Source organism: Cricetulus griseus, chromosome 7 (genome assembly GCF_003668045.3).
Source record: "Cricetulus griseus strain 17A/GY chromosome 7, alternate assembly CriGri-PICRH-1.0, whole genome shotgun sequence".
NCBI classification, from domain to species: Eukaryota; Metazoa; Chordata; class Mammalia; order Rodentia; family Cricetidae; genus Cricetulus; species Cricetulus griseus.
Window position 1 is genome coordinate 83,790,591 of NC_048600.1, and position 13,768 is coordinate 83,804,358.

Here is a 13,768-nt window from a genome sequence, read left to right on the forward strand (position 1 = left end):
ACCAGCCGGTTTGATTTCCCGCGGCCGGTGGAAAGGGGCGGAGGGGGGGAGGGGAAAGGAGTCTCTGGCCAATGGGCTGGGCCGAGCGCATCACGTGACGGAGGGGAGGCGGGGCCCAGGTGTACTTACGGAGTCGCGGGCGGGGGCCGCGGTTTCAGAGCCGAGTCCAGGAGGCGGGGCTGGCGTGCGGGCCCGGGGGGCTGCGCGGCTAGGATTGGCCTGCGGCCGGGAGGCGGGACCTGAGCGCGCCGCTACAGCCGGCTGCGATTGGCCTCGGCTCAGGGCCGCGGCCGGCGTGCGGGAGAGGCTCGGGGCGCGAGGACCGAGCCCGGTGGCCGGTCCGCGAGCCGGGGGAGGGCCGGGGCGGTGGTGGTGGCAGCGGCGGAGGAGGCGGTGGCGGCGGGGGCCGGTACTGGACCCGGCGGGATGAGCGAGGCGGAGGCGGCAGTGGTGGCGACAGCGGCCCCCGCGCGAACGGCGCGGCAGCGGGGTGGTACCCGTGCCCGCGCCGCAGAAGCAGGCGGCGGGGCGGGCGGGGGCGGAGCCGCCTCTGGTCCCGCTGCTGGGACCCCCTCAGCGCCCGGCCCTCGCACCCCTGGCAACCCGGCGACGGCGGCTTCGGGGACTCCCGCGCCCCCGGCCCGGAGTCAGGCGGACAAGCCGGTGCTGGGTGAGGGGGGGCCACGCGCTAGGGCGAGTCTGAGGGTCGGCGGGCTGGGGGAGGGGCAGCAGGGTTTGGCAAGCCGAGGGTAGGCCTGGCCCAAAGGACTAACCGGTCCGGGAGCCGCCTAAGGAACTATTAGTGGATCCCTCCGGAGGGAAAGCTTGCCGCACCTTCCTGGGCGGGAGGGCGGGACGGGCAGGTCCATCTTGGGCCTTGGGTAGGAAAATAAAGCCTCAGGGCCCGGCCACGCCCCGGTTGGCGGGAGACTTGGTGTAGTTGACTCCGGTTCTTACTAGGTCAAGCTCTGAGCTTGGGGAAGCAGGTGCAGTGGGGACCCTTAAATTTGGGAGGGCTAGGAAGGCTGTTGAGTTTTGACCCTGAGGGTGGACCAGGTGAGTACCCGGTTCTAGGTGAAGGGAAGGACCTGAACTTCTTAGGATGTGAGGAACGTGGGTTTGAACGCCTGAATCCCCTGTGTGAGTGATTCCAATTAGTAGAAGAACCAGGGTACGAATACTTTGATGCTCCCGGTGAGATCTGGTGACTCGAAACTTAGTAGGGAGGCAGGTTAGATTCTAGCTTAGTTTTCTCTCAAAACTCAGCCCAACTCCGTCTCTTCCCCCATCTTACTGTCCCCACTGCATCTCTGCCTGGCAGCAATCCAAGTCCTGGGCACTGTCAAATGGTTCAACGTCCGGAATGGTTACGGATTCATCAACAGGTATCCAAGGAGCCCAGGGAGGGGGCGGAAACGGGTGTCTTTTCCTAAGTGGCCTGTGGGACTGGACACCGTATTTCATCTCCACCCCTGCCAAGGCACATGGTTGTCATGTCCAGCTGAGGCTGGTTGAGAGTCTTTAACCACAGCACAAATGTGTGCTTCCTGGCAAGGTGATGCTGTATCCACATCTTGAAGGGCAGCAGGGGATTAATGATCCAGGAACTTGGCAAACCTGACCCTGACCTTCCCAGCTCCTCTGTCTTCACCTTCCGGAGTTGCTTCATTATTTTTAGCTTGCTGTCCCTTTGGGGTAGAATGTTAGGGGCTCCTGGTTGGAGCCCTCACTGGCTTCCTGGTTAAGGGCAACACTCATGGCACTTACACACATTCTCTCAAGAGCTGTGGCTCATTTGAGCCCCCCCCCAACACACCTGATGGGACTGAAGCTGGTGGGGGGTTCCTACCCAGCCAGAGGCTGTTGCTTCTCTTCAGTTGGCAGCCCCACCCCTCTAAGCTGTGGGAAAGGCTGTGGCAGAATCTAAGTAGAGCCAGGTCTCCCCTACTGTGGCCTTCCCCAGCCCAGGCACCCTGCCCAGCCAAGCCCTCCTGGGAGCCTCAGTTCCCTCTTTGCAGGCTGACCTCTGTGCAGACCCAAGTACTTTAGAACATTTGTTCTGGGGAAGGCGGCTTCCTGCAAGGAATCCCTCCTATCCCCTGTCTTGGAAGTAAACCAAAATCATAGGCTAGGTAGTGATAGAGAATGGGAGTGTGTCTTTCCAATCTGTTCAGTTTGTAGAGAGTTTATGGTTCACCTCCAGGCTGAGGGTGAAGATAAAGCTTCGTGGCTGCTGGCTGTTTGGAGAATGCACCTTAGGCCCGTTCTCTTCTCGCAATTGTATGCCCCTGGCCCTGCTTTCTCTCGGAGCACAGAAGGAAGGAGCCTGTGGAATTTTCCAACCCCAACAAGGGTTGAGGAGGGGAGGAGGGGATATTGGCCAGGGACAGTTACACCCGGCACCAGCAGGTTCTGAGGTGCCCCTGGGGTGGAAGGCGAAGCTGTCCTGGCTCCTTCAAGGTGCCTTTGCGGCTTCCTTCTGCCTTTTTCCTGATGAAGTCCAAGTTTTCCGCTGGGGATTTGCAGCATGATTCTCTTTGCACCAGCTTTAGAGGTCCTGCTGGCTTGCTCTTCTTGTTCCCAGTGCCCATTATTCCCCCCAGGAACTGAAACAGTGGAGAGGATGGGCCCATCTTGGGAATGGGCACCTAGGGGGGCCTCAGTGGAACTGAGTGCCTTACCCATCACCCCCTTAACCACCCATCCTGTTCTGCAGGAATGACACCAAGGAGGATGTCTTTGTTCACCAGGTAAGAGCTAGGTTGGCTTTCTGAGGGGAGGCACCCGCCCTCTCTTTGGAAGCCTTTGCCACAACTTCTAGCTGCACACAATATATTTCTCTGGCTTTTAACTTCACAACGGCCTGCCCATGAGGAATAGCTGGCCTCCCATCTACCTCAGGTGCCTGCCTCTATGAACCACCATTAGCCCCACTTTCCTTGAGTTGCTGAACAGCTGTCAGAATTGTGCATGTTGCCCTCAGGGCACAGCATGCTCACCACCTCCTGGGACCTGTTAACACCACTGGAAGGAATCAGGCAATATTCCGAGGGCAAGGCAGAGTCGAGTCTCAGTGTGTTCCCTGAACTAGCAGCAGCATCACCTGAATTGTCAGGCCCTGCCCAAGCCACTGAATTAATGAACCTTGGGGCTGGGGCCGGGCACTCTGTTTTAACATGCTCCCAGGTGATTCTGATAACTGGCTAGTTTGAAAACCACTGCTCTGGTGGAGAGAGTGCTCAGTGGGATCCAGGTAAGAAGCAACTTAAGACCATTTCAGCCTTTGTTTTGCTTTTGAGTTTCTGCTGCCTCCATTTTTTGAAGTCCTTGAGGGGTAAAGGGAGAAGGGAGGATGTCTTGGGGACAGTGGTGGCTTTACAGTGGATCCCTCAGAACTCTCCTTCATGACTTTCCCCTACTAATACATTTTCTTGTGGTACTGTGGTGGAGCTGTGCTCCAGGCCCTCCCCTACTACTTTGAACACTTTCTTACTCTGCCCCTCAGCCCTAGGAGACTCCAGTAAATGTCACAGTGGAGTTGGGTGGAGGCTGAAGCTGGTGACAGAGATGGTGGTCTCTGCCCTCACCTTTCTCTCATGACTTTTCCCCCAACCAGACAGCTATTAAGAGAAACAACCCCAGGAAGTTTCTGCGAAGTGTTGGAGATGGGGAGACTGTGGAGTTTGATGTCGTCGAAGGAGAGAAGGTTTGGGAGCTGCTGTGGGGTGGGGTTGGCCAGGGCTGTGGGAGGGTGGCCTGGTTGTTGGCCTAGGCTTTGACCCTCCGGGACCAGCTCTGGCTGATTGTGGGGATGGGGCCTGTGCTCTCTCACCTGGATGTTATCGAATGCTAGGGCTGTTCTAGGACGTGTCCTAAAGAGTCCATCCCTGTTACCAGCCAGTAACAACTGGGTTTCTTCTCTGTAGTTCACCAAGCACTTCCATGTCTGTTTTCTACAGGGGACCCCAGCCCTAACAGGACCCTCAGTCAGTCCTCTGGAGTGAAGGAGGGACAGTGGCTCTCTCTATCTCATCCTGTCCTGTCTTTTACACAATGGGGGGAATGTGGCAGTTATTTCTAAGGACAAGTTGTTTCTTCTCAGATGGGTACAAACTCCTTCTGCTGCCCCTGGGGGGAGGGGAGAAAGGAGTGATTTTGAGGAGCAGCAGGATAGAGGACTTGGGCCAGAAGAAGGGGGACACTAGTGATCTGACAGGTTTGTAAGTGCTTTGTGTTTGTTATCAGGGCAAGTTCTGACTGCTCCCTCTCTGCCTCCCCAGGGTGCAGAAGCTGCTAATGTAACTGGGCCTGGGGGGGTGCCAGTGAAGGGCAGCCGCTATGCCCCAAATCGACGTAGGTTCCGCAGATTCTTCCCGAGGCCTCGCCCAGCTGCCCCACCACCCATGGTGGCAGAGGCTCCCTCGGGTGGGACTGAACCTGGCAGCGAAGGGGAGCGGGCAGAGGACTCAGGGCAGCGACCTAGACGACGGCGCCCACCACCCTTCTTCTATCGAAGGCGGTTTGTGCGAGGCCCTCGGCCCCCCAATCAGCAGCAGCCCATAGAGGTGAGACAGAGTTGCAGTCAGGGAGCCAGCTCTCCACTTCTGGAAAGAAGTGGGCCAGTTGTGGTGGGGGGCAGAGACCACAGAATCCTCAAAGGAAGTAGTACTGAGACTAGGAAGAGCCAAGGATTACCTGGCCCAGGGACAGACAGCAGGGGAGCTCAATAGCTCACCTAGGCCTTGTATATTCCCAGGGCTCCGACGGGGTAGAACCCAAGGAGACAGCCCCATTGGAGGGGGACCAACAGCAGGGAGATGAACGGGTGCCCCCACCCAGATTCCGGCCTAGGTACCGAAGGTAAGACTTCACTTGTGTCTTCCCCTTCAGGGTGCAGTGTTGGGCCCATGTAAAAGGACAAGAGTTCTAAGAGCCTGGAACAGGTGGGGATAAGAAAACAGGAATCCTGGGAGAAGGGAGTCTACCCTGGGTGCCCTGGTCCTGTCAGTCTTTCTCTTTCTAGGCCTTTCCGCCCCAGGCCACCCCAACAGCCTACCACAGAAGGTGGGGATGGCGAGACCAAGCCCAACCAAGGCCCCACTGATGGTTCCCGGCCTGAGCCCCAGCGTCCACGAAACCGCCCCTACTTCCAGCGGCGTCGGCAGCAGCCCCCTGGCCCCCGGCAGCCTATAGCCGCAGAGGTGAGGGTCTTGGTTGCCCAAGTTCAGTTACCCTCCTTTCTGCCCTTTTCCTTTGCTTCTAACTTCAGTCCTTTTGAACCTCTGCTTTCCTTGTCCCTGTTCTTCCTGCCAGCCTGCTTGGCCCACCCCTGGCAGGCATTGTATTCACCAGGAAACCCCAGCACAGGCAATCAAGTCCAGGTTTCCTTGAAGGGATGCCCTACCCCCATCCCCAGCTGTTGGGAGTGTGATCTGTGGGAGTTGGTTGGAAGGTATGAGAAGAGGAAAGTTAGGGAAAAGTGGAAGGTAGGATGTAACAAGTCTTAATTAGCCACGGCTTTCTTTAGACCTCAGCACCTATCAACAGTGGGGACCCCCCCACCACCATACTGGAGTGATTCCACCTCAGAGGACACCCAGAGCTACCATCTGGTGAGAGTTCCTCTCAAGGCAGATGATTAAAAAGGCCAGGGACTGGGTTCTGCTAAATTATCCTTTTATGATTTGTCTTTTTTTCCCTCTTAGGTATCTGCCAGTTTCCAACTGACTCTACCCAGCATCCCCCTCCCCCCTATCCCATAATTCATGACATCAAAACATCGGCTTTTCCCTTGAGACTCAGGAGGGCCAAAGCAACAGCCTTTGGCTTTTTTCTCTTTTTTCCCCTCTCCCCTCCCAAGGGTTGAAGGAAGGGATCCATCCTTACTGTTCAGAGGCACCACCTCCCTCCCCTAAGTCAGGCTGAGAAGGAACCAGCCAGCTCTTAACCTCCTCCTGATTGTTTTTCTTTCCCACCCATTTATTTTTTGTTTCCCTTCGACCTCCCCCCAACACCTCTGAAGCCATTTTATGAACTGTCATGTGCCACCTGAGCCTCCAGTAAAAACAAAAGCAGGCTTTCTTGTTGTCTTGGTCTCTGCCTCTTTTCTGTTTGAGAATGAACCACCTTGCATGGGAGTCAGATGTGCACAATGGGCAGAGCCTGCCATTTACTCCTTGCTCCAGTGTCCAGCTATTGAGTTCTAACAAGAGCCCTCATCACTGAGAATCATGAGTCCGTTATGAGAGCACTGTCTCTGTAGTGCCTGGGCACTGATGAACATAGTTTACAAAACACTTACTGCGAATTAAAGCAATAGAGAACAAAGGAGGGAGCCAGATGGACCCAACACTCGGGAAGCTGAGTCCACTGGATTCCTAATTCTGGGTCAGCCTGGGTCACATGGACTCTGTCTCAAGAAAAGTGTTTTAAGCCAGGAAGTGGTAGCACATGCCTTTAATCCCAGCACTCGGGAGGCAGAGGCAGGCAGATCTCTGTGAGCTCCAGGCCAGCCTGGTCTACAGAGTGAGTAAGCTCCAGGACAGGCTCCAAAGCCACAGAGAAACCTTGTCTGAAAAAAAAAAAAAAGTGGGGTATTTGGATTCAGGACTGTAAATCCAGCACTCTAGGAGGCAGAGGCAAGAGGCTTGCTATAAGTTGAAGGCCGGCCTGGGCTGTATATTGAGACCCTGTTTTTTTGTTTTTTTTTTGTTGTTGTTGTTGTTTTTTGTTTTGAACAGGGTGACAAAAGTAGATAGGAATAACTGGCAGAATCTAGACTCTTAGAGACTTTTGAGCCCTTGAGCCGAGGTAAAGCAAAGAGGAAGAGGGGTGGGTGAAGGCATCTGCCTGTCTTAGCCCACCCTCCGGTTCCTCCACGACAGGACACTCCTCTTCATACAGTGACTTTATGGATAAATCTCTATATACATTTAATACAGCAGCCCTTGGGTTTCTGCTCCCTACCCCGTTCTTCAAAACATACAAAAATATCCAAAGGCTCCCTCCCAACCAGTCTATAGGCAGCCTTTCAGATTCCCTCTTGCCCTTAGTTGGTCAAAAGCTTTCAGGTCTAACACCCTTCCTGAAGGGGAATAAGAAAGAGCTGGTACCCACACTTGGCAGCCCTGGGGAACAACAGGCTATCGCCCCAAGTCTAGAGACTGATGCTTGCTACTGCTCCTTGCTGTGTTCAGGTAATTGCTGTTGTGTTCCTTTGCCTTGGAAGGTGGAGCCTACACAGACTGAGGAGAGACTAGACTTTGGGAGGGTATGTCCTTTGCCCTGGAGGGGTCAAGACAGAACCCCCTTCACCCAGAATCTTATGTGGCAAGAATTCAGTGAAAGTGCCAAATTGTGGGCAGAGTTAGAGTTGGTAGGAAATCGCTCATATCTGTTCCTGTTCATCCCACTGAATTCAGCTCAGCACTTCCCCTCCTGCAGGTCCACTCCTCTAAAGGGAACAAAGGTATTCTGGGGCCAAGTCTTGAGTAGGGGCAGGAGGAAGGCAGGAGGGCAGAATAGCCCATGGGGTGACCACAGCCTAGCCACAACACATAAATAATCCAAGAGTCACAGGAGGGGAATGAGGGGGGTACTTGAATCACCCTTCCCTCAGCTTCCCAGTTCTCCAGGCTGCAGTTTCCTCCATCCTGGAGGAAACGGGAAAAGAGGGCTAAAGTGCTGCAGAGGAAAGGAGGGGGCTGTGGGGGTGGAGAGGGTGGGTCTTCCACCCTGCCTTGCCCCTCAGTCGTTCTCATCTGGCCCTAAATATTCAAGTTCTGTACTGGGTTTCACCTCCTGCTCTAAAAGGGAAGGTGTCCGGCGGAAGGCAGCTGAGATCTGGTCAAACGTCCGGCCTCTGGTTTCAGGCACTTTTAGGAAGGTGAAGATGAAGAAGCCAAGCAGGAGGACGGCAAATAGAAGGAAGACGTAGGGACCCATAGCATCCTGGGACAGTTGGAAAAAGAGGTGTTGACGGGTGGGAAACCAGAAACTAAAGACTAATAAGGAGCTGGAGCTACTTAAAGGAGCAGATGGCTCCTTCCAGAGGCAATAGAAATGAAAATTTACATTGAAAAACCTCTTCAGCTTTTCACCCTTTGCTGTCCTAAGAGTGTACACTTGGAGTAGATTCCTAAACCATTTATAGCATTAATAGAAAGTATCATTTTATTTCTGGTCTAATTTATACCATTGTTTATTTTTTAAAAGATAGCTCTGCTGCTCGCCCACCTATTTCCACCCACTTCTTTGATTTTTGATTCTGGTGTAGTTCCACCAGAGTGGCCATCCAGAAACGACCTGTAGGACTGGGAAGGGAGTCCCTGGCCATATAGCAAGGGAACTAGGGGTGAGTTGCCTCCTCTCTGGCCACTGGTAATATGAAACTGGGTAAAGGGAGGGGAACCTACCGCAACATACTGGAAACCCATGCCAACGATGAAGTTACACGTCCAGTTGGAGAAACCAGCTACAGCCATGGCTGCTGGGCGGGGTCCTTGGCTGAAGAGCTCGGCCACAATGAACCAGGGGATGGGGCCAGGGCCAATCTCAAAGAAGGCCACAAAGCCAAATATGGCCACAATGGAGACATAGCTCATGGCTGGAACCCGTTCCTAGAGGCCGGGAAAGAATATAGAAAGTTTGTTCTGGCCTCTCTAAGATCTCCCCTTGTCCTTGACCCTGATAACTGAAATCTCCTTTCCATGGCTTGGGTGGAGGCTGCCATTCTAGGCTAGAACAGGTCTTGGGGATCCCCTGTCCACCCCCTTTTTAGACAGGGTCTCCCTATGTTACCTAGACTGGCCTTGAACTTGTAACCCTTCCACCTCAGCCTCCCAAGTATTGAGCTGCCCTGGAACATGTCTGAGTGCTGCCATTTTGTTGGCTACCTCAGGTAGTTCTAAGGTGGAGATATATTTCGGTCTTTTGTTCCTATAATGGTTGATTCCCCCTTGGCTCTGAAGATGTGTCTTTGGGAATTATTGCTCCTGAGACTTCATAGGGACTGCTAGACATGTGCTATGCTAGGCCCTGGTGTGGCCAGGGTACCTGAGACACACAGACTACAGACTCTAGAACCCAGCACCCATGTTCCTGGCACACAGTCAGCCACGCAGTCTCTTGAGGTTATTCCCATGGCTTAGACTGCTGTGTCCTCACAGCCCCTAGGCCTCACCAGCAGAAGCAGAGCCACAGTCATCAAGATGGCACAGCCACACATGCCTGCCAGGCCCAAGAGATGGAGTGTCCGTCGCCCAGCCCGTTCTACTAAGAACACCTGTGGAGGAGGGCAGGGCTGATCAGTTGGGAACAAACACCCAGGCTATAAAAACCAGTGATGTGTCCATTCCATGGGCAAGCAGTTACCGAGACCAATGTGAAGACAGTGTTGACCACACCAGCTCCTATGGTGGCATAAGCTGGCTGTCCCACCCCAGCAGACTCAAAGATGCTGGTTGAATAGTAGAAAACCTAGGAGTAAGAGAGCAAGAAAAACAATGGCGGGGATGTCTGTCCTTCATTCCAAACACACCAAAGTGGACTGAGCCTGAATACTAATAGAGGCGATAACCTGCTCCCTTCTCCCTTTCCCCACGCTGGTACCTGACCCATGGTCTGTCTGGGTCTCCATACGTACAGCATTGATGCCTGAGAGCTGCTGGCTCAGCTGCAGCACAACTGCAATGATCAGAGGCTGCCTGTGGGTGCGGCTGCCCAGGAGCTGGGGCAGGGACATTGGACGCTCTCGCTCCAACTTCCGCTTCTCATCCTTCAGCTCAGCCAGTGCATCAGACACATCGGCCCAGCCTGTCAGGCGCTTCAGACCTGGGGGTGGGGAATGTCAGGCCTTATGGAGCCTGAGAGGAGGCCGGGTACTAGCAAGATGGGGTGGAGGTGTGCGCCGGGGCTATATGCAAGGCGAGAGCTCACTCTTTCTGGCAGGCCCCTCCAAGTTCCGGATGATGTAGAGGTATCTGGGGCTCTCAGGACAGAAGGGCAACAGAATCAGCTGAAGGAGGGCAGGAAGCACTGTGATAGCCAGAAGCAGTGGCCACAGGGTAGCTGTGCCCAGCATAGACTCCAAGCCCAACACCTGTGGGAGAAGGTAGAAAGACAATAAAGGTGTGTGTGGTCTCCTTCCTGCCCAGCATGGATGTCCAATCCAACTCCTATTCCTAGCTCCCTATAGGCCAGCCCTATTTACCTGGGCAATTAGAATGCCAATGACGATGGCCAGTTGGTTGAGTGTTCCCAAGGCACCCCGAAGATGAGTGGGGGCAATTTCTCCCACATACATAGGCACCAACCCTGATGTTAACCCTGGGCAGAAGGAAGAAAAGAGGGCTGAGGGTAGCTGCATATTCCCTTACAGAAGTCCATACATGGTTAAGGACAATAGGAACACAGAGTAGAGCCACAGCACCCATGGGTACCTGAGTAGGCGCCAATGAGGAACCGTCCGAGAATGAGTATTTCATAGGAGGCAGCGGCATTGGCCAGGCCCATGAGGGCACCCCCCAGCACTGCCAAGACATTGTTGGCCAGCATAGCCCTTTTCCTGGCAGGCACACAAAGAGGAGAGCTGGTCAGGGCACTCATGCTATGACCCTCTTTCCTTCCTCCCTATCCCTGCTCTCCAGCTCCATACCTTCCCAGCCACTGAGAAATGATGCCAATGAGAAAGGAAGAAATCATGCCCCCCACAGAAAAGATGGCCACGGAGAGAGCCCAAAGTGTAGTGAGAGTGCCTTGTGGGATGGAACCGGCTGCCTCAGGACCCTGTCTCCCCAGCCATGTTGCATTGTAGCTCTGTTCGATCACCTGGGGGACAACATAGGAATGAGTCTAGAGACCCTTCTCCTTCCACCGCCTCCAAGTACTCTCCCCCTGACAGCTGTAGATCTACCTTTTGTGGGGCATTAATGACCCCAATGTTGTAGCCAAACTGAAGGGAGCCGAGGACAGCTGAGAACACAGCAAGGACCAGAGTCCCAGTCACTCGCTGCCGAGGGGGTTCCCCATCCTGGACAGACAGAAAAAAAGGGAGGCATGTCACATAGAATCATTTTTGCCTTCCTTCGGGGGCCCAGGCCCAGCTGGGGCAGAAGATGCTGGGCTCCATCCAACATACTGGATGAGAGAAAGTGGGCCATATTAGGAATTGTTCAAAGATCTGACTGTAAACAGAACTCAACAGGAACCTAGGCATGTAGGAAAAACAGATGTCTGTGTTCACATTATAGGCAAATTCTGAACCTCAAAATTCCCTTGTGACCTTGAGGCAGGCTTAGATTTGTGTGACCTTGGGTAAGTCACTTCCCCACTCTAAAGGGAACCTCGGTTTCCTCTTCTGTCAGGTGATATTGCCTCCCTGGGCTACCTGTCAGTCTGCGAAAACACTGCAAAAATCAAAATCAACTCTTAATAGGAGCCCAGACATCGCCTGTTTCTATAAACTGATAAATTTAGTATTAGCATCAGCCCTAATCCTCATCTCTTCCTTCTGCAAGTTCTCTTGGCTGGCTCCAGCAGGCCCTCGACAGGCCAAAGAAGGGCCATTCCAGAAAGGACATCTGGGTCATTGCCTTGGGTGGCTTTAAAGTCTCGGCCTAACTTTCCCTCAGCTCCTAAACCGAGACTAAGTACTAGGGGATATAACAGGGGATTTCAGCAGGGAGAGAGCCATGCCCAAGCAAAGAGTGAGGAATGGTGGTGGTGTGGTGTGAGGGGCGGTGGCAGTGGTGGCTGCTGCTGGCGGCACAACCTGTCTCCAAGCGGAAACCTGATCTGGGGGGTGGGGTGGGGGCTGACACTCCCCTCTGCCCCTCCACCCACCGCAAGGCCAAGAGAAAGTTCAGCCTCCTGGAGGCCGGCCAGGGGTGGGGGTGGGGCCCCCGAAGTGCCTGGGTCCCAGAAACACTGTGAGTCTGAACAGGCCCGCAGCTCCTGGGCGGTGAGACTCAGGATCTGCCTTCCCAAATAGAGTCGAGGGCAAGGTGTCCCCCAGTGCTGCGCACAGTTAAGACAGGACACAAATTCTGGATTCGTAAGAATCCAGTCCCAGCCTGGGCGCGTGAAGAGTCTTTCGGACCCCCTCTGCCTCTTGACGGGATTGGAATCTGACAGTCACGGGTTGTCTAGGCTGAGTATAAATAGCCAGCCCCCCAGCTCCAACCCTTGCGCCTGCGCAGGAACCACCTCCTAGCTGACCCCAGCCTCGACCCCCGCCCAAGACAGGCCGGACCCGCGTCCGCGACTCGCCCCCGAATGCTGAACCTTACTTCAGAGCCGATCTGCTGGAAACCCGACGGCATCTTATCTTAAAAGAACTGAAGACTCTGGCGCCGCAGTGAGAACAAGCGAATGCGGTACCTGCCCCCGCCTGGTGGGCAGAGGGAGAAGACCCCGGCCAGGCGCCCCAAAGTGATGTGCGCAGGGCGGGTCTGGTGGGACCCACGGCCGCCAAGTCCAGGAGCCGGGGAGCACCGCGGCTCTCCGGGATCCAGTGGGAACCGCTTGCGGGTTAAAGATGCGGGGAGCTGTAGCCACCGCCTCACTCCCGCCCCGCCACCGGCCACGCCCCTCACAACACCATTGGCCAGGAGCCCACACACCCCAAAAGGCCACGCCCCCACCCCTAGCCTAGTGCGGACGGGGAGACACGCCCCTGTGGTTCCCGCCAGCCTCCGAGTTTTCAAAGTAGGGTTCTTGGTACAAAACGCTCCTCCCGCCATCCAAAATCCTGGACTGCGAAACTTCTTAAAGAGTTGAGTGCAGCTGGTCCCCCTGTGAGGTCGAAGAGGAGGAGGGCATGGGCTAAGGTGCCCTTGCAGCCAGGGTACCGGGTAACTCCAGCAGGGTGACACGGAGCGCGCGGGGGTGCGTGTGTCAGAAACAATGCCCCGAAGTAACCCGGGGCGGCTATTTTTAGCTCCCACGTTAGGCTCCGCCAAATGTCAGGTCCCGGGTGTCCCGAGCGGGGGAGGGCAAGGGACATGGAGCCTTAAAGGGTTGGCTTTAAAGGGGATGGCCCAAGGGACCAATCGCTTCCGTTCCCGGCGTGTCTGGGGACCGAACCTTGGGCGGGGCTCTGCCTACTGGCCCATCCCCTACACACATTCCCTACCTTGGTTTCTGGAGGGGGCCCAAGGGACAGGTGCTCACGCCAGCCACACTACCCTCCCTGAAGTCCTTGAGCCTCCAGGCATGTGCTGGCCGCGTGGGTGACATGCTTTCCACAGTCAGCTCCTGTTTTGGGTCTGCAGCTGAGAAGGCACGATCTAGGCACGTCCAGGGAGAGAGAAGCCAGACCGTGTAGAGAGAGCTCGGGTCAGAAAACGATCCTGAGAAGTGCAGGGCTGTAGCGCCATCTAGAGGAAGAGCGAGGAAACTCAGTGGATCGGACCAGGGTAGGAAGCCTCTGGGCTGGGGTCTCTATTAATAGTTCCCCTGAGATTTCAATCCACCCCTCTCTGGAGCGCCAGAATGGTGCAGTTCATAAGACGAACATATACAAACATGGACTCCTCCTACTTTTCTTACTCCAGTGAAGTTGGGGGCTTCCCGGCATTGGTGTTTTGACTTCATTCCTCTCTTGTACACTGGGTTTTCTCCATCTGTTCTACTACCACTTTAGTCCAAAAATATCATGAACTGACTGCTTTTCCCTGTTTCCCCTCTTTCCTTAAAAAGGTGGCATAGGGGCTGGAGGCATGGCTCAGCAGTTAAGAGCACTGACTGCTCTCCCAGGACCCACCTGGAT

The 13,768-nt window shown here is 55.0% G+C and overlaps 2 protein-coding genes across 4 annotated transcripts; one reads left to right on the plus strand and one right to left on the minus strand.

Annotated features, from left to right (window-relative positions):
- Positions 1–426: 426 nt before the first annotated feature.
- Ybx2 (Y-box binding protein 2) lies at positions 427–5,578 on the plus strand. The gene is made up of 8 exons (XM_035448124.1): positions 427–670; positions 1,322–1,385; positions 2,717–2,750; positions 3,617–3,706; positions 4,281–4,565; positions 4,757–4,860; positions 5,024–5,201; positions 5,528–5,578. Exons 1-8 carry the CDS (start codon positions 427–429, stop codon positions 5,576–5,578), a joined length of 1,050 nt encoding a protein of 349 aa, XP_035304015.1.
- A 90-nt stretch (positions 5,579–5,668) lies between these two features.
- Positions 5,669–13,336, minus strand: Slc2a4 (solute carrier family 2 member 4). 3 transcript variants are annotated; one of them, XM_035448055.1, is made up of 12 exons: positions 13,133–13,336; positions 12,288–12,792; positions 10,913–11,029; positions 10,655–10,827; positions 10,440–10,564; positions 10,211–10,326; positions 9,937–10,099; positions 9,644–9,831; positions 9,373–9,477; positions 9,182–9,283; positions 8,415–8,618; positions 5,669–7,950 (listed from the first exon to the last, which is right to left on the minus strand). In XM_035448055.1, exons 2-12 carry the CDS (start codon positions 12,318–12,320, stop codon positions 7,747–7,749), a joined length of 1,530 nt encoding a protein of 509 aa, XP_035303946.1. In that variant the 5' UTR covers positions 12,321–12,792; positions 13,133–13,336; the 3' UTR covers positions 5,669–7,746. The 3 variants fall into 3 exon arrangements, with proteins under 3 accessions (XP_035303946.1, XP_035303947.1, XP_027282774.1); XM_035448056.1 differs by lacking the exon at positions 12,288–12,792; XM_027426973.2 differs by lacking the exon at positions 13,133–13,336 and having other exon boundaries at positions 12,288–13,104.
- Positions 13,337–13,768: the final 432 nt, after the last annotated feature.

Coding starts and splice junctions, on each gene's coding strand:
- Ybx2 (XM_035448124.1), top strand. CDS start 427: ATGAGCGAGGCGGAGGCGGCAGTGGTGGCGACAGCGGCCCCCGCGCGA. Junction 1,386..2,716: donor GGTTACGGATTCATCAACAG/GTATCCAAGGAG, acceptor CCTGTTCTGCAG/GAATGACACCAAGGAGGATG. Junction 4,566..4,756: donor ATCAGCAGCAGCCCATAGAG/GTGAGACAGAGT, acceptor GTATATTCCCAG/GGCTCCGACGGGGTAGAACC.
- Slc2a4 (XM_035448055.1), bottom strand. CDS start 12,320: ATGCCGTCGGGTTTCCAGCAGATCGGCTCTGAA. Junction 10,327..10,439: donor CCTCATTGGCGCCTACTCAG/GTACCCATGGGT, acceptor CCTTCTGCCCAG/GGTTAACATCAGGGTTGGTG. Junction 9,832..9,936: donor GGAGGGGCCTGCCAGAAAGA/GTGAGCTCTCGC, acceptor CCCCACCCCCAG/GTCTGAAGCGCCTGACAGGC.